Source organism: Fusarium oxysporum, chromosome 1, assembly GCF_000149955.1.
Source record: "Fusarium oxysporum f. sp. lycopersici 4287 chromosome 1, whole genome shotgun sequence".
In the NCBI taxonomy this organism is placed as follows: Eukaryota; Fungi; Ascomycota; class Sordariomycetes; order Hypocreales; family Nectriaceae; genus Fusarium; species Fusarium oxysporum.
In genome coordinates, this window is record NC_030986.1 from 5776714 (window position 1) to 5794090 (window position 17377).

Below are 17377 nucleotides of genomic sequence, written 5' to 3' on the forward strand. Positions count from 1 at the left end.
TACAATCTGACCTATCGGGGTCGGGAAGTCGACTAAGTATATTGCAGAGAGTCTGTTGTATACCTTGGATGGACATTTGGGTAACATAACCACTCTTCCTGATCGCTGGACTTAGCATCTATCCAAAGTGAGGCTGGTAGTAGTTCTCTCACACTTGCAAAATATCTAGGGCGAACTGTAGAACGCTGATTGCATTGAATAATTGTTTCTCCAAGTTCTCCAAGTTTTGCTTTTTGAATGGATATTTGAGTTTGACATAAAGGGTCCTGGCCTTCGAAGTGCGACTGTTGGGTTTCAGATCCTGACCTTTCAATTCTGCAACCATCTTTGACAAATCGTTGATGGCGCCCGCACAATTGGCCTGGCCTTGGTTGATCGCTCTTTCAAGGTCTGTATCACTAAACCCCGAATTAGAAGCCCAGGTCCTCAGCGCGATTAAGGACGATTGAAAGTCTCGCGCATAATTCTTTGCGCGATTGAGATCTTCATCCCGGCCTTCAACGCTATCTAGATACTTAGATATCTCGGTGAATAGCTGAAGCCCCAGGGAGACTGTTCCGAAAGCGCTGCCGGCAATGCCGAAAGCCTCGGCCATGCTGGGAATGAGATGCAGGACAAGTTCAAAGATGGTTATTGCGGGTGATAATGAGGGATATCTCGAAGTTTGGTGAAATGGCAAACAACCGTCCATTTAAAGACTAATTGTATGCTGCCCATGTTGGGCTCCAATTACTAGGTGAGATGATTAACAGTAGTGGCTGTGTAATGTGACTGCACAATCCGGCTGTATTGTAAATACAATAATGCGAATCGTGGTATACGTGGTCCAATTACAACCTTGACATACGCTTGCCTGCATGAATATTGATTATTGCGGTGTGGGGTAGAAATGGGTGAATGGCTGACTTAAGTCACGAAGATTTCCTCCGCCACTGCTTGGTGCGGAAGACATGGCTAATCGACTGCTCACGGGTCGCGACGCACCACGCGTTGGCAAGCGCTGGGCTATGAACTTCGTCAAGTGAATCCTCGAGATCCTTCAGTTCAGGAAGGTTGGCAAGTTTAGGAAGAGGACAAGATCAGGACCACATATTGCCTTCCAGAAGCTTGAGTTAATTGGAAATTCTCCTGGGTTTGATTCAGGCATAGGGAAAGTAAGCCCTGGAATGACAGCTCTGCAATGGGCGTTGGCATGCCAATGATCATGGCAGGACCTCGCTGTTGGCGCTAAGGTGGAAGACCCAAAATGCGGAGATCTGGCATCCCTATTATGGCCTGCTCAGTCTGCGATAGCCTTGGATGCTGATGGAGGTCTTAAGGTGTGTAATACTGGCTCCATTCATAACGAATGGGAAACTCCTGACACTTTCTCCAACAGGAAACCTTTCATGCTTTGATGGAGTCTGGAGGACCAGACATTTGGACAGAATGTGGTTTGATAGCGTCGAAGTCTCTGAAACTCATTCCCACGTTCACCAACCATCTCTTTCATCCATCGACATGGGCGGATGGATCGGAGATATTGGAGGTACTCATGGATCTTCAGCCAATGTCTGAAGTTGACGAGGAAGACTAGAAGGCTGATAGGGGAGAGGTTGCGAATGTCTCCTCCAAACCATCTGGACACTCCATGATGTCGAACCAAAGTTGAGTCGCGAAGAGCAGTGCGACTGCGTTGAGCTTGTCCCTAGGGTGGGCCGGTGCAAAGTCGTCCAAGGCCACATAGAGCTCCTCTGAATATGTCATGTTAGACATATATGGTCCTTCATAAATGAATACTCTGGGCCGCCCATGTTTGTTGAGCAGGAACTTTGATGCTTGAGGGAGAACCTCACTTAGTGGCCGGTTTTCAGGGCCAGCTCCCTGCTCCGGCTAATATATAGTTGACGCGATACTCGTTATTTTCATCCCCTTGTCGATCGCGGGCTTTATCAACGATCTCAGAGCAAAGGTCGAAGTTTAGCGTGATGCGAGGAGTGTAAACACCAAGTCACGGCGCTCAAAACTGGGACCGAGGAGGCGTTGCAATTGCCTGATCTGTCCTGCTGTGTCGCTACCAACAGTGTTGGCAAGTCTGTCTGCCATGTTCTGTGGCATACGGAGTTGGGCCATCAAAATTGAAGGGACTGTCACCTCCCAAAGGGGAGGGAGGGGGAATATGCCCTACAGGGCGGGCTGTTAGAGTCCTACAGTATCTCATACAGTAGTTAGCAGAGGCGACAAGGACAGAAGGCTGTGGTAGAACCCACGGGCTCCCGGGGGCTTTGCTCCTTGATGCCCATGTAGGAGAGGGAGAGACTGTGGCAAAATATTGTATATAGGTCGATTGGTAGTGAAAGGCGAAATATGCACGTGGAGAGGGTTGCCTTTTTGATGGAGAAGGTGACGGTAGTATATATAAAGTTGATGATGATAATGCTGCTGGCGAAAAGAAGAATCAGCTAGAGCTCTAAAACATATGCGGGAGGAAGTCGCTCACCTGGCTCAAGCTTCTTGAGAGCCCACCCCTTCACGTACGCGGCACCGAGGATGCGGTCATGGTGTGACAGTCTCTCTGAGGTCGGGACATCGAGATGCTGAACTTGATCCCATGTTGTAGAGATGTATGATAACATTGCGAGGGAGACGATGAAGAGTTCAAGAACGAGATGAGCTGCGGAGTAATTTCAGGCTGAAGAGAAATCTCCAAGCAAATGGAAAAACAGAAAAGGATCTTCCGCCTGGCCATCTTACGCAGCCTCGCTAAAGCCTAGACCAGATTGGTGTTACACATACTTGTTGACACTGCCAGGCGTTTCCTAACAATCTGTTGATCTGGCTTGCGCCTGAAGCCTGGCTATGATATGCTTAGTTAAGCAAAGTACAGATATAAAGGCTTCCATTTTCATCTCCTTAGCCTAGCTTACCTCATGTTTGTCTGAGCAAGCACCCTTCCTGTCTAGTCACCAACAAGCCTCTACTCCAGAATTGACTTCGCTTACATCAAATTGTCCTCTGCTTGCACAATTGCATTCAAAGACGCAAGTTATCATTCAATTCTCTTATTGAGGAGCCGCGGAGAAGAGCGAGGGCGACCTCGCGATGTCGAGCATGCTCACGTGTAGGGTATCCGAAAATTGATCTCTGCAGCGATGATCAACGATCGCCGAGTCCACAGATCGGCCTGCTCCGCTTTCCTCCCAGTCAGTGATTGGCTGATCACCACTACTATACCGAAGATGAATTTACTGGCTTACAGTAGCTAGCCCGGGCCGCAAGCCGGCGATCGGATAACGCACTGAACCCAATTCAGTGCATATATTACTGCAATTGTGCAGATCCTCGACAGCCATCTCAATTTCAAGGTAGGTTAATGGATCTTCGACACGTCAGTGGAGCGGGGCATTCAGCTAGCCATACTCGACTTGACCCCAACTTAGTGCGTTATAAAGCACCAAGTTCCCCCAAAAACCTGCATGCCTAACATCGTGATTAATTGCCTGTCAGCCTCTGAACATGGCCAAGATGGCTTCCCAACATGAGCCCCAAGTGGACAGCTCCATTGTAAAAACAGGAGCGGAGGAGTCACAAAGTCAACTACCTATCTGTGACTGGACTGATAAGGCTGAAGTCAAGCTGAGAAGAAAGTGCGTCGATCTTCCCCCAATATCATGTGCTGATACTAACACGTTTGACCAGAATCGACTTCACCATCTTACCCATGCTCATGCTCGGCCTTTTCGCCCTCCAACTCGACAGAGGAAACGTCGGCTACGCCATGACAACAAGCTTCACCGAAGATCTCCGCATAAACAACGATAACGTCAACACCGGAAACCAGCTCATGCTCGCAGCCGTCGTAATATTCGAGATACCTTTCAACATGGTCCTATCCCGAATCGGGCCTGCGCTTTGGCTCATTATCCAGATTTTGGCGTGGGGAACAATCGCAACGGCGCAAGCAGCTGTCCACAACAAATCGGGATTCTACGCCACGCGATTCCTGCTGGGAATGTGGGAAGCTGGATACCTGGCTGCTGCGCTGACGATTCTTGCGTCTTTTTACACGAGGAAGGAGATGGCGATGCGGGCTACGCTTGTGTATGTTGGGAATTACTGCTCTGCCGGTGTAAGCGGACTTCTCGCAGGCCTGATCTTCAAAATCCCAGAGACGAGCGGTTTGAAAAAATGGCAGTGGCTTTTCATCATCGACGGTCTCTTCACGCTGGTCGTTGGCTTCGTTTTCATCTTGATCATGCCTCGTTCGACTACCAACACGCTTCCACTTGCAGGTATCAAGTGGTTCGACCTGTTCACCGCCGAAGAGAGGGACATCCTGGCCAAGCGCGTCATCCTCGATGATCCGCGCAAGCACGTGAAACTCTCTGGCATCAGCCCCAAGACTGCGCTGCGCATTCTCTTGACCAGCTTTCCAATGTGGGGTCATTTCGGCATTAACGCCATCTCCATCACACCCAAAGGTGGTTTGGTTTTCTACACGCCCACCATCATCAAGAACCTCGGTTTCGGGCCATCCACTGCGAGCTTCCTGGCAGCCGTTAGTAACTTCGGCGTATGCATCTTGGCAATCCTCGTATCTTGGGTCAGCGACAAGACATTATCTCGAGGACCTCTTTGCCTACTTTGCGGCGTGTACTCGCTCGGTTTCTCGGGGGTTCAATTAGCTGTTGTCGGGAGTAGTGACGTCTGGATGAAGTACGCTATTCTAACACTTCTGGGTTCAGGAGTGGCGGTATCTCAGAGTCTCAATGATGCGTGGTTTAGCATCAATACTGCTGATCCGCAGGTCCGATGCATTGGGCTGGCACTGGCCGTTGCGGGCTCAAACGTGGGAGGACTCGCTGGACAGAATATCTTTGTGAAAAGTGACGCGCCATACTATCGCAATGGGTTTCTGAAGATCTTGTGCCTCTACGCGGCCAGTATTGTACTCGTTGCTGGTATGATATTCTACTACTGGAATGACAACAGGAGGATGCAAAAGTCAGGAGAGCTTGAAGATACTGAAGAGATAGGAAGATCTGGGGGACTTAAGAAGAAACGGGTAAAGAATCAGTTGTAGAAGTTATTTCGATATAAATGTTTCTAGCCTAACTAAGTTCAGTGTTGAATATAAGCTCTCAGCCATAGGTTTCAACTGCACATACAACCCCTAGGTTGTAGTCCAGACGTTAAAACACATTGCCTGACAAGTTGCTACAGTATAAGTGCCGGCTGGCTCTATGCGAGAAATATCAAGAGGACAAGATTCAGTTCCGAATCCATCCGTGACATCCCATCTTGGATATTGCCTCCGTCAAACACACTAGCACGACTGCTGAGCCGGGCTCTTGATAGCGTTACCAGCCGCGTTCAGATACTTCTTAAGCACACTAGTCCCGCCACACTTGTACTTAACAGCCTGAACAAAGGTCTGTGTGTTCAATTTCGCACCGTCCCAGTTAGTGTGCGTGTTATCGTTAGGATAATAAGTTTTGGCCTTAGTAGGACCCATCGCCTGGAACAAAGCCACAGAGTATTTTGTATGGTTGATATACTCAACTCCAGCGGCTTTAGCCACAGCTTCAGCGTAGTCCGCAAACGGCCACTTCGACTGCAGCGTGTTGCCAGTCCAGTAGTTGCGATTAACCATACCGGAGATGATAGGCGTTGCTCCCTTGGCCTTGACGTCGGCGATCATCTTGCGTAGATACCAGCCGAATGTGTGAACGACTTCTTTACTGCCTGTGGTCGTGGTGACGGTGACAGTTTCTTCGCCAGTGCCTGGAAGGGTAGCGCGGTCAGATGTAGTGGGATCCCCGTCGTCGTTGTGGCCCATCTCGATAACCACGAAATCTCCTGAAGATGTCTTTGACAACAGGTCGCTCCATAGGCCCTCGTTGATAAAGGATCTGGTAGAGCGGCCATTCTTGGCAAGATTCGAGACAGTCAAGGTTATGTAGTCTTGGATGTAAAAGCCCCATCTACCATGATGAATGAGTGAGTAACAATGTTCTTATGCTTGGATGGAATTACTTACCCCTGTAGGGCATTACCAGTGGCATAGTTTGCGGTGGTACTATCAGAACATATCAGTAGCTTGGCAGCCTGGATAGGCGCTGCAAGCAATACTGAGCCGAGGATGGTTGAGAAGCGCATGTTGTAAACAACTAAAGGACGTTGACATGAGAATCAACCACTAAATCATTGGGAATACCATCGCCTTCTTAAGCTTCTTTGAACCATGAAAGAATGGCGGCTTTACTTCTCTACTTGGGTATAACTAAGCTGGAGACAGGTGGGAAAATTAGAATCCGGGGCGACCACTTCAAATGCCGAGCTCGGCAACTCGGCATAGATGGTATCCATGTAAAATCCCAAATTGGCTATGCGGAGGTAACATCAGCTATCCGAATACTCAATTAAGCCTTGTTATGGAAGGTTTATAGTTTTCCTATACGCGGATACGTCAATTTGAAACGGGCTAAGGCGGGAATGCATGCAAACAGACCCAAGCGGAAGATACCCCACGATTCTCCGTTCCTTATTATAGACGGTGTGGGGGAGATCGTCTACCCCACGATCCTGCGATGATCGTCAAAGTTTGATCGGAAATTAATAAGGCCACCTTGTGCAATGCCATTCTCTTTTATGCCACCGGTGCACTCAAACCAGATATCTAATATACTCGATGTCGGTCGTCGTGCAGGAGGTGGAGGAATGGAATGGGATCAACAGTCCACAGCAATGGGGGCGGAGATTCAGGATCTGCAGGAGCGGAGCTGCGATGAAGGTTGGGGCTGGTACTGCTGCTGGGTATATTGAGAATCATATGTGATAGAGACCTGATGGTCTTTGGGATAAGTGAGCGCATCTATTCCCATTTGTCTTCGTGGATCAAGCTAATATTAAGACCACGGGGTACACTAACTAAGGGAGGTAAGAAAACTTAAGATCTTTATCTCAGAGGTTTAAAAGATTTAGATGAACTTAGTATAAGTAAGTAGGCGCATACACCGGTCAAATTTAGCACCCCGGATAGAGTCAGAAGTTTCTTTGCCCGCTGGGAGACAATATTCCCTGTACGTGGTGATACGTGCCCTTGACTTTGTATCTTGGCTTCAAACTTCATCTAACCCCTCCCTCAACCTACAGACTTATATCACGGTATTACTCATTCTTTCTAGGTGTGACTCAACGGCGTGCAAGCAGCTCTACTTGGAGCTCAGGCTCTAAAAGCATAAATGGTTTGCTAAACTTTCAAGACTATCGTCATCACATGAACCACAAACCTTACTGCCTCACGATTAGAAAATGCCGGTAACGCAACCACTGAATACGTCTTCCTCTCTCCTTCTCCAACATTTCTACTTCAGAAATCGATCAGCTATCAAAAGATCAGCTACCTAATTCTTTCAAAAGTCTTTACAATGGCATCCATAGATTCCACCCCAGCTCGCACTAAACCACGGGTCATTGCCGGGTGGAAGCGAGTAGCGTGGCCAAAACTTCGCAGACTGCCTCTAGAGATCTCAGATGCTAGTCTCCCCGCCCCTATGCAACAGATTTCGCAAGGTATTATCCAAAACGCACATGCCATCGCCAAGAAGCATAACCTTCTGCCCATCGAAGATATGGACGATCAGATTCACTCAAGATGCGAAGTGGAACACCAACGCTCCTAGTTGTTGCACCATGGTCTTCTGAAAAGACACCTACCTGGGAGAAAGCCATGCAAGAGATGATTGTGAGTTTGGCTGAGTTGTTCAAAGCATCGTATATCAGCGAAGGCGATATCCATGTCGAGATCGTCACTCCGGAATTTGAGCAGACGGTTTATTTCGTTGCGCCCAACGACGCCTCCCTCCATGGCAACTGGGACTGGGTCCGTGCTAAAGTCCATGACTTCCTCCAGTCATTCCAAGCAACTAGAGATCGCTTGACACTTCTTGCTCTCTTCCAGTACGGAGTGATTCCAGATCCCCAAGACAATCCTCTTATAATCTATATCTCGGTGGACTTTGGTTCGGACGAGACAGGGTGGCGGTGGCCTACTCAGAAGCGAACCAAGAATCCCTTTGCAAACCCTCATCAACATTCTCCGGGAAATGAGCACCAGAAAAATTAACAATACTTCCTCTAGACCCCCCACAAAGGCTGTCTTTATATCTTGGTGGAACTGGTCTTCGGTTTTCTATGTTTGAGACACAACTATTCTTCCTCCCCGGTGAGGTTCTTGACTGCTTCCCCGAGGATAGTAGCTGTTTATGAAGCAACTGTTCTTGATATATTTATTAGACTATGTAACTTCTGGCGCAAATATTCGTCCTGGCTGTCTAGCAGGTCGCAGAGCTGCTATTAGTTCAAGCTGCTGTGGTTCATTGTCCTTTGGCCGTCAGGTATAACTACTCCTTGATACTGGCTATTTACTATTCCAGACAGTCGCATCGTACTCATCCATCCACTCAACGAACTCGCCACCGGCTTTGGCCCAGCCGGTAATGCCTTCAAACAGAATCGCGCTTTCCATATGGCTATCTCCTTGCTTGTCGATATGATCCTGGAACCACCCGGCTGCGCGCGTGCCCCGGCCGCGAGAGGATGCTGGAGGAGTTAGTACGTCCGTTTTATTGATGCCTCGATCTGGGAAGGGATGGATCAAGACGCACAGCAATACCAGATGGTCTTTTGAACCCCTGCCGATTTGAACATGGTGTAGAGGGTTTCTATCATCGGGTAGAGGCTCTGTGCCGGCAGATTGATGGATCCGCGAATGGTACCGCCCTGGATGGCAGAATGAATGAGTTTGTGCTTTTATTAAATGTCATGAATTTCAAACACTGCGGAATATAGGTGCTACCTCGTGATCTGTTCGGCGGAGATCAATGAGAACGTAATCCTTGCCAGCGATATTCTTGCAGTCCTTCATCATCTCCAAGACAGCCTGGCGTGTCGTGGCTGGGGGGGTCTTGTTGAGTGGAGGAGGGTAGGCGGCGTGCCAAGGCGTGGCGGCATCGGTAGAGACCATCTTGGACGAGCAGACGCGTTTGACCTTTTGGAAGACGAAATGGGAGCAAGGACGAGTCTTTAGTATTCCGAAATATGTTGTGAGGGTCATCACGTCTTGGAGGGGGGAGAAACGGTGTTTCTCAGTATGCAGCCCTTTAACTAAGCGCAGAAGGCCACAGGCAATCTCCACGCACTAAGATATGGTCGGTACTGTGTCATACCCAGTGGAGACCAGGTACTACCCGGGGCTAAGATTAGGTGGGGTTCTTGTCTTGGGGCTCTGTCAGACCCGAAGCGTGATTGATCAATTTGGAATGGATTACAGACTATGGAGTACAGGGACTCAGATGCCAGTTTATGCGACCCACTAAGCAAATTCAACTAGTAGGGACTGTGTCAGGCCGACGCTGCGATTGGCCCAACGCGGTTTTCCAGCAGCGATCGTTCTTGTGCTTCACGACTTGCATCAACATGGAGAATCCCATGGACGCGGCGAAAATTCACATATAAGATCATGCTCGAATCGACGGCTGCTGGTGGTCTCAGAGCCACACTCAACCACCACGCACAGTCTACCGCCGCCTTCATCATGACACAGGAGATGAACAACGGGCTGAGCAGCCACGAGCCCAAGCCTTCTAATACACCTCGCACAGACTCAAGTAATGGAAGCACTAGACAGCCTGGCCAAGATTCCGAGGCCACAGCTGCGAGCGTGAGCCACGAGCCGCAAGAGAAGCAACTGTCCGCCCTCAAGGGACTAGGTATTCTGGATCGCTACCTAGCCATCTGGATATTCCTGGCAATGTCCATTGGTATAATCTTGGGCAACTTTGTTCCCGAGACGGGCCCAGCCTTGCAGAAAGGTAAATTTGTCGGTGTTTCGGTACCTATTGGTATGTTCTCTGCCCCAAAGTCTGGAACTTTTGATCCTTGAAAACTGACCCTTGGGCCAGCTGTCGGTTTACTTGTTATGATGTATCCTATCCTCTGCAAAGTGCGATATGAATGGCTCCACGAACTCTTTTCCCACAGGGATATGTGGAAGCAGATCTGCTTTAGCATCTTCATCAACTGGATCATTGCTCCATTCCTCATGGTAAATTCCCCTCCCCTCCGGTACGTCTCCCTTCACAGAGAGCATACTGACACTTTTCCCACTTAGCTTGCCCTGTCCTGGGCGTTTCTCCCCGACAAGTCGGAGCTTCGCACCGGTCTTATTCTCGTGGGTCTTGGGAGATGTATTGCCATGGTTCGTTCATCTGTCCCTTTTAGGCGCGTATAAACCATACTGACACCTCGCATTTAGGTTCTTATTTGGAACGGCCTCGCTGGCGGCAACGACGAATACTGTGCCATCCTTGTCGCTGTCAACTCGATACTCCAGATGGTCCTCTTCGCCCCAATGGCCGTCTTCTTCATCCGCATTATCAGCCACGAATCCGGTACGATTGATATATCCTATAGTGTTGTTGCTATAAGTGTGGCTGTTTTCCTGGGCATCCCGCTTGGAGCAGCTGTCATAACGCGGATCATCCTGCGCAAGGTCGCTGGACCTGATTGGTATGAGAGGACCTTTCTCAGATTTCTCGCACCCTGGTCTCTCATCGGCCTACTCTATACTATTCTGGTTCTGTTCGCATCCCAAGGGAGACAGGTTGTTCACCAGATTGTATCGGTCGTCCGGGTAGCAGCCCCATTGGTAGTGTATTTCGTGCTCATTTTCTTCGTTACTTTGTGGGTAAGCAGATTGCTTGGCTTCCGGTTCTCCATGGTAGTTACCCAGAGTTTTACTGCTGCAAGCAACAACTTTGAGTTAGCTATCGCCGTGGCGGTCGCGACCTTTGGCCCCAACAGCGACCAGGCGCTGGCATCCACCGTTGGTCCGCTCATCGAAGTCCCAGTCTTGGTAGGCTTGGTGTATGCCGTGCGCTGGATGGCCAACAGATGGGGTTGGAAGTAAAGGGGTGAGAGCCAAGCTTTCACTGATCTGCGCCTTCGGGGATAAGGTCTCAATGCTTCTATGGATTTTAATAAATAGATTATCCAGTCACGCCCAGGCTTCTCCATGTGGAGTCTGGGAATCGAATAATAATAGTTTGCTTCTAGTAGTCTTTATACTAGAAAGAATCCACCTTGACGTCGATATGCGTCTAGTGAATGTGATCCATGAGCTGAAAGATCTTGGTGTTTTTAACAGAGCAACTGTTATCCCCATGACACCCCAGTGCGGAACGGGCCCACGATGGGTCTGTATGGCTGTGAAATTCGATAAGTATTTCTGCCGCTTTGTCGCACGATGTTTCCAGGGGCTCAGATTGGTTGCTAGAATGGATGATGGAATTTGATGAATCGAAAGAGTCAGAGAGCGGCGAGAGCACGTCTGTTGGCGCTGAGGAACTGGAAGCTGCTGTATTGCCAGCCCCGTTTGCCTCGTGTATTTCGTGGTGAGATATTGGCTCCTCTTCACGAAGAAACAAGACTTCTTCGTTTTCCTCTTGGGGCTGTATCAGTTCCAACAGTGGCTCGGTAGATGATGGCTGATTTCGGCCAGCTGTCGAAGGAATTAGATTTGACATCATTGGCGCTGCATCTCCAGCCATACTTGATGCAGACCACGATGAGCCCTGAGGCGGATCATCCGTCGGCATGGCACTCATTTGCGTTATTCCAAGTAATAAACGTCCACACGAATTGCACCGATATCCATCAGTTAATGCCCGATGGTGTTCCTCCGGGGAGGATAGGTATCGTTCAATTTCACGGTCCGAGACCCCGTACACGCCAAGCAAGTCCTTCAGGCGTTGGTTCTGGACGCTGACGGCCTGGGCAACGCGTTGCATCTCAATAGAGGCCTCCACGCCCATCCGCTCGTATTTCTCAAGTCGACCCTGCAGATCTGCAATCAGCTCTTGCCGCCGGGCTCTGGACCTGCGCTGAGCATCGCGATTTTCTGCCACAGTGGCAGCGGTTTTATGCTGCAGGTAAAATGGTGAGTGGGCTTCATCGGTGATGACTTGTGCAGCATACCTTCCGCGGCATCTTTGCCTTAGATGTCGAGTTTAAACGTGCGAGTTCGTGTGGATAGCAGAAACGATAGTCCAGACTAGACCGCAGAAGATCAATCAATGGTGGGATGTTGACGTGTGGGTGAGGTAAATCGGAGCTACAAGGGTACAGCACAGACACTGCGCTGACTGGTCGAAAAACGTGATAGGTGGGTGGCTTGATCGTTGTGGCGAGTGAATAGCTTATGGCTTGATGGAAAAATTCATGATGTAAAGGTCACCCAAAGTAGACTAGCCACCTAATCTACTATAGGTATTTTTGCAACACTCATTTCTCCCTCTAGGTTAAGTTCAATTTGAAGCTCGCATTATCCAATGTGCACACAGTAGATAGCGCTGCCTGGCCCAGTCAAAATTCACCGGGAGTTACTGTTCAATTCTATATCACTCATACCACCAGATAGCCTGCATATTTGGGATACTGAGTCTCTGTGGCGCAAGTTTATTCACAACGCCGCTAGAAATCCGCTTGCAATGATGTATGATAAACCTGCAAATACCTGAGGATAGATATACGTTCTCGGGGCTGGCAATCCTTGGAGCATTAAAGCTATGACTTCGGCAGCTGGAAACTCAAGGTTAGTTTACATCACGTTTTAGGCGCCGTGACATAGCCCACCACTTACACGCAGTAGGGAGGATTGTTGCAGCCCAAGCGAGGGAGAGCATTGCTTAGAGATTCCAGACACCCGCGACTTCAGCTGACAAGGGACCAATGGTCTATGCGACGTTGTTAGTAAATCTCTTGGCTCTAAAGATTCAGAGCAAACATGAAAAGAAATATCCTCGCCATCCAGAAGACTCCCAAGATTGCCCCGCAAACAATAAAAAAGAACAGTATCAGTCCAAACGACGTGGCCGGTAACCAGAGGACAAAACAAACGAGACCGCAGAGAAGCGTGAGCACGCAGGCAGTGGCAACCCGGGAGAAACGATCGCTCACGAGGCCAATGAGGGGACGTCCAATCGCGGTCCCCACGTTCAAAAAGCCAACAACGTCGGTGGCCTGTTTGTGGGATAGCCCTATGGCGAGCGCAAACTCAGACAACGAAAACAGCAGGACAATGTACCCGAACATGCTGGTGAAAGCCCACATCAAAAGCAAGACAACCGCTCTGGACCGAAGGAGGGCGATGTCAAAGGCCCGCTGGTTCGGCTGGATCTGAGAGTTCCTGTGTCGAAGCAAAGAGTTGCTATCACGATGCCCACGAAGGTGATGATGCCAGTTGCGCGAAGTGCCCAGTCTAACCCCTGATGTTTGATCATAGCAGCTGTTCCCCAAGTAAAGGCTGCTCCTCCGACACCAGAGGCGGCACCCCCGCACAGTGCAGTCCTTCTGCCCAAGAGAGAGTAAATGACGTGCAGAACCTGTATTTCAAAGCAGGAAACCTCGGGATCTTTTCAAATGGCGAGGAAAGGATGACCAGAAAAAGCTTCAATCGCAACAAGAGCAAATGAGGAATCTTCTCACCTCAGATGCTAAAGCCTAAGTTGCGATAAGAGCCCGGTGACTCTTGTCATCACGCGCGGGTCGTATAGTTAGCGCAGCGACTACAAGTGGCCTATTCTAGGCTGGCAGGTCTGACGAGATTACTAAATGTAACGGAGTTACGAGCAGGTCCACTTCGCAATATCATTATCCCCAGTGATGTGAGGCCTGTCCTTGACAGCGAGATACGGAGGATATTCTGCCATATTCATTCGGCTGTGTCAGGAATCAACCTACAGGTGTCTCTATCATGCAGACAACTTTTTCGCTCAAAATCTTCCAGAAACCGCCGTCTTCGGAGTTCCTTATCATCCTCAGCACTGGATTCCGATCCATCGTGGAGTGGAATGTAGCCCTCGCCAAAATTCCCTTTCAGACAGTTGACGACAACATCTGCGTAGACTCTTCCCATGCGCCCTCTGAGCTCCGGTACATATTTAGCCTTTAATTGTTCAGAAAAGACCCCGAGATCCTCCGTCTGGCAATCTTTGGAAATTCGCTTAATGGGGTACCACAGACCAATTTCTAAGAGAACCACTCCAAGGCTATAGATATCGAATTCCCTTCGGTACCTTGTTAGTGGAAGAGTGTATCCCACTGCGCTCGCAGTTAAATCAGGCACTGCTGCGGTCCTGGTCGGATGCCAGTAGAGACGCTCGTTGAGGGATGGGAAGTTGTTAAGATAGATAGAAGGAAGCTTCCCAGATGGTTCCATGTCGTTATCTCGTCGCGTAAGGTCGAACCCGCATAGAAAAGGCGTCTCAACTGTATAAGAATCCCTCTCAACCTCAAACAGCAGTACATTGCTGCTGGAAATACTTTTGTGAAGCCAGTTCACAGAGAGCATCTGGTATACAGTTCCGGTGAGGCTGCGCGCGGCACGGAGACGGTCTCCTAGGTCTCTGCGGATGCGCCGTGGCTGGTCTTGATTGAGTCTATCCGCTAGTGAGGTCGGCGATGCCGCGCTGTCGCCCCTTGGGTAATGGAAGGCGATTCCGTAACGGTAACGCTTCGGATCATGAAAATAACCCAGACATGGCAAGACACCAGTATGATGTAGAGCAGAGAGCTGTTGGAGCTGCATGGCGAGCATGTGAACGCGAATGTCGATGCTGGATCGGGTTTCTCGTGTTTCTTCTGATGAGTAATGGCGCCATTCGATTATTAATGGGGAGGTCTCCCTGGAACCAAATTCTCGAGTGCGAAAACCTTCAGTCCCCCGTCTGCCAAATCGAACCTCAGACGCTCGGAGATTCAGGGATGCTTGCGATGCTGCAATGGTCGGGGCCAACGTGAGAGCCTCTACATGTTCGTTATTGCTCATATCTACCGGCTTTGGCTGGTCTCTCTCTAAAACTTCTGTTTGGTGTTTGCTCTCAAGTAACTGTGCCATGAGGCTATACTGTCGACCAAATTGTCCAGTGCCGATATCACTCGTAGTGTTAATCTTTGAGCTAATGTCAGCCAAGCTGGCAGCCAGCTGGCGGGTGGTCACTAACACTCGGCCAATCCGTCGTTCAAACCGAGCCATGCGATAGAAGGGCAGCAAATCAGCTCACTCGGTGTTGTACTTTCGAAGTGTATCAACTAGGTGAGTCAGCTGCTTTCCATCGCATGAAGCCCACCGAATCCTGGCCCAGAGGCCAAGCTTCGGCTGTGCTGCCTCTCTCCCCCCCACCACTGCACTGGTAAGCGCATTGCTCGGATTCAAGAAGCGGTCTAGTCTCGTTCTCCAGGATTCATTGCTTACGGCCGGTTTGAAAAGTATCTCTCCAGTGTTGGTTTTGCTTCTTTTAGGCACTTGTTCATGTTCGCCACGGACCTTTGGATGTGGGAAAGAATGTGTCCCCGGCGAAAATCGTCCTGGATAAACGCCAACATATCCAAGCCTGCATGGCTGGTCTTTCGTCGTCCTGAATGATCGCCTCGGTGAACCCGGTTTCCTGGACCCAGCAGTAAAACCTTATGCGCTGCCATTGCAAATGGACCAGCAGATGCTCCAGCTCTAGATCAGCACCCCTTGCAGTCGAAATGATGTCGAGCAGGTCTATACATGTTTTAAGCGCGCCGACCACGCCGATGATGCTTGCTGCAGCCCCTAGCGCTTCGAGACCAGACATGTCGATAGCCGCGCTTTTGCGACTCACCTGATTTGCAGGTCCTACATGTAATGAAAGAATTTGAGAGTGGTCGTGCAAAAGAAAACATCTGATATCCAAAAAGAGAAAATTAGTTCAGTTTGTTCTTATGGCTTGAAATTCCTTACACCCTTAAGTATGTATGTGATTGTGGTTACTTTGCGACCTAGGCCGGCGCTTACATTGTGGCTTGCCGCAGGTCTACATGTATCATCATACATCATTGGCCAGCCTGATGTCGTCCTGAAACAATCTTTCCGCCACGGGCGCGTCGCTCTGTTCATAAGAGCCGACCAAAATAGTAACATTCCATACAGCCTTATTTGTCTAGGGGTACTCACAGATAAATATAAATGCAACGAGTATCCTAATATATCGACGGTTCATTTTCATTACACAATAGTCTCAAAATATACTCTTTCAATTACTGGAAACCTAAGAACTCAAATCAGAATCCAAGACACCTACTGAAAATTCCTTCTCCACTACGTCTATTCACTTTCTATCAAGGCCATGTCTATAGAGCTGACGTTGGACGCTTCAATCTCCTTCGGGCGACGGCAATCAACTCGCTTGTGGTCAGACTCGGCTCGCTCCGATGTGCACGAGCAAGAAAAATATGATTTCCTCGCTCTTATCACTGCAATTGCAAACCTATATTCCCAGAACGATATTCTCGAGATGCAAGGTCGACAAGATACAGGTAAACCGCTCTCAAATGGAGCCGTCTCAGAGGTATCTACCATCTACGCTGCTGTTACACGCCCAAGCACAATTATTTCCCACCAAACTAGGACTCAGAAAAGCTTACTCGTCGTCAAACGGTCAGAATCGAAGTTGTTTCATCCAGACGGCCGATGCAATGATAAAGCAGCCATCAGGAGCTTTATTTCAGAAATTCAGATACTCAGTCACAGAAGCCTCCGACAACATCCCAATATTGTTAAGATCCTTGGAGTCCACTGGGATTATCGGCATACCGTATGTAGCATTTGTTATCCTTTTGCTAGTTCATTACTAGATACTGATCCTTTCGGGGTCTTGCTAGGGATACCCAGAGCCCTTGATCCTCCTAGAGAAAGCAAATATGGATTTGAGAAAGTTTCAAGCCAAGTAAGCTCTCAGTTGGTACCTTGATTGGTAGTACTACTTACCAGCACCACGTACAGGTACTTTTCTTTACCTTTTGCAACCAAGAAAGCGATTGCTCTCAATATTGCCTGTGGTTTATCCGCCATTCATGAATGTGGTGTCATTCATGGCGACTTAAAGCCGGCAAATGTCCTCATTTTTTTCAAGCCAGTGCTGCACGCAAAGATAGCAGATTTTAGCCACTCATTTCTCGACACTGGGGAGCAACGCCAACTGATCGGCGGCACACGTATCTACGCGGCCCCAGAATGGCAGGCCTCAGCTTCTACTGGCCAGCTGCGTAAGGTTGATATATATTCACTAGGTCTAGTTCTCAGTGGCCTGGTTCTAGGCACAGATCTGATTGACTGTTTTGAACGAAACCCACCACGGCTGAATTTGAATCTTTCCCTTGCAGACAGTATCCAGAAGGTAAAGGACGATGATCTCATGGCGACCTACCTCTACGAATTGATTTACCTTGCGGATAAACAAAACCCAGATTTGCATCTTGACAGCCTCCCTATGATCAGATCCATCCTGGAATCCACTCTACAGCTTGA

General features: G+C 49.1%; 10 protein-coding genes across 10 annotated transcripts; 3 read left to right on the forward strand and 7 right to left on the reverse strand.

Annotated features, from left to right (window-relative positions):
- Nucleotides 1-148: 148 nt before the first annotated feature.
- On the reverse strand, nucleotides 149-595 carry FOXG_01350 (uncharacterized protein; the record flags this gene model as incomplete). The annotated part of the gene is made up of 1 exon (XM_018378169.1): nucleotides 149-595. One exon carries the CDS (start codon nucleotides 593-595, stop codon nucleotides 149-151), a length of 447 nt encoding a protein of 148 aa, XP_018234028.1.
- A 977-nt stretch (nucleotides 596-1572) lies between these two features.
- FOXG_18073 (uncharacterized protein) lies at nucleotides 1573-2615 on the reverse strand (the record flags this gene model as incomplete). The annotated part of the gene is made up of 2 exons (XM_018398117.1): nucleotides 1573-1733; nucleotides 2480-2615. 2 exons carry the CDS (start codon nucleotides 2613-2615, stop codon nucleotides 1573-1575), a joined length of 297 nt encoding a protein of 98 aa, XP_018234029.1.
- Nucleotides 2616-3504: 889 nt separating this feature from the next.
- Nucleotides 3505-5062, forward strand: FOXG_01351 (uncharacterized protein; the record flags this gene model as incomplete). The annotated part of the gene is made up of 2 exons (XM_018378170.1): nucleotides 3505-3626; nucleotides 3679-5062. The coding sequence occupies 2 exons, from the start codon at nucleotides 3505-3507 to the stop codon at nucleotides 5060-5062; spliced, it is 1506 nt and encodes a 501-aa protein (XP_018234030.1).
- FOXG_01352 (uncharacterized protein) lies at nucleotides 5045-6245 on the reverse strand. The gene is made up of 2 exons (XM_018378171.1): nucleotides 6020-6245; nucleotides 5045-5963 (listed from the first exon to the last, which is right to left on the reverse strand). Exons 1-2 carry the CDS (start codon nucleotides 6136-6138, stop codon nucleotides 5306-5308), a joined length of 777 nt encoding a protein of 258 aa, XP_018234031.1. The 5' UTR covers nucleotides 6139-6245; the 3' UTR covers nucleotides 5045-5305.
- Nucleotides 6246-7636: 1391 nt separating this feature from the next.
- Nucleotides 7637-8107, forward strand: FOXG_01353 (uncharacterized protein; the record flags this gene model as incomplete). The annotated part of the gene is made up of 1 exon (XM_018378172.1): nucleotides 7637-8107. The coding sequence occupies one exon, from the start codon at nucleotides 7637-7639 to the stop codon at nucleotides 8105-8107; it is 471 nt and encodes a 156-aa protein (XP_018234032.1).
- Nucleotides 8108-8401: 294 nt separating this feature from the next.
- FOXG_01354 (oxidoreductase) lies at nucleotides 8402-9007 on the reverse strand (the record flags this gene model as incomplete). The annotated part of the gene is made up of 3 exons (XM_018378173.1): nucleotides 8402-8583; nucleotides 8649-8763; nucleotides 8840-9007. 3 exons carry the CDS (start codon nucleotides 9005-9007, stop codon nucleotides 8402-8404), a joined length of 465 nt encoding a protein of 154 aa, XP_018234033.1.
- Nucleotides 9008-9191: 184 nt separating this feature from the next.
- On the reverse strand, nucleotides 9192-12207 carry FOXG_01356 (uncharacterized protein). Its single transcript, XM_018378175.1, has 2 exons — nucleotides 12019-12207; nucleotides 9192-11966 (listed from the first exon to the last, which is right to left on the reverse strand). Exons 1-2 carry the CDS (start codon nucleotides 12028-12030, stop codon nucleotides 11142-11144), a joined length of 837 nt encoding a protein of 278 aa, XP_018234034.1. The 5' UTR covers nucleotides 12031-12207; the 3' UTR covers nucleotides 9192-11141.
- FOXG_01355 (arsenical-resistance protein) lies at nucleotides 9503-10951 on the forward strand (the record flags this gene model as incomplete). The annotated part of the gene is made up of 4 exons (XM_018378174.1): nucleotides 9503-9884; nucleotides 9945-10087; nucleotides 10154-10240; nucleotides 10298-10951. 4 exons carry the CDS (start codon nucleotides 9503-9505, stop codon nucleotides 10949-10951), a joined length of 1266 nt encoding a protein of 421 aa, XP_018234035.1.
- Nucleotides 12208-13753: 1546 nt separating the features above from the next.
- Nucleotides 13754-15076, reverse strand: FOXG_18074 (uncharacterized protein; the record flags this gene model as incomplete). The annotated part of the gene is made up of 1 exon (XM_018398118.1): nucleotides 13754-15076. The coding sequence occupies one exon, from the start codon at nucleotides 15074-15076 to the stop codon at nucleotides 13754-13756; it is 1323 nt and encodes a 440-aa protein (XP_018234036.1).
- A 274-nt stretch (nucleotides 15077-15350) lies between these two features.
- FOXG_01357 (uncharacterized protein) lies at nucleotides 15351-16070 on the reverse strand (the record flags this gene model as incomplete). The annotated part of the gene is made up of 4 exons (XM_018378176.1): nucleotides 15351-15592; nucleotides 15693-15706; nucleotides 15866-15884; nucleotides 16025-16070. 4 exons carry the CDS (start codon nucleotides 16068-16070, stop codon nucleotides 15351-15353), a joined length of 321 nt encoding a protein of 106 aa, XP_018234037.1.
- Nucleotides 16071-17377: the final 1307 nt, after the last annotated feature.

Excerpts from the sequence above, each read along its gene's own strand:
- FOXG_01352 (XM_018378171.1), bottom strand. The coding sequence starts at position 6,138 with ATGCGCTTCTCAACCATCCTCGGCTCAGTATTGCTTGCAGCGCCTATC. Across the intron at positions 5,964-6,019 it reads ACTGGTAATGCCCTACAGGG|ATGGGGCTTTTACATCCAAG; the intron begins GTAAGTAATTCC and ends TCATCATGGTAG.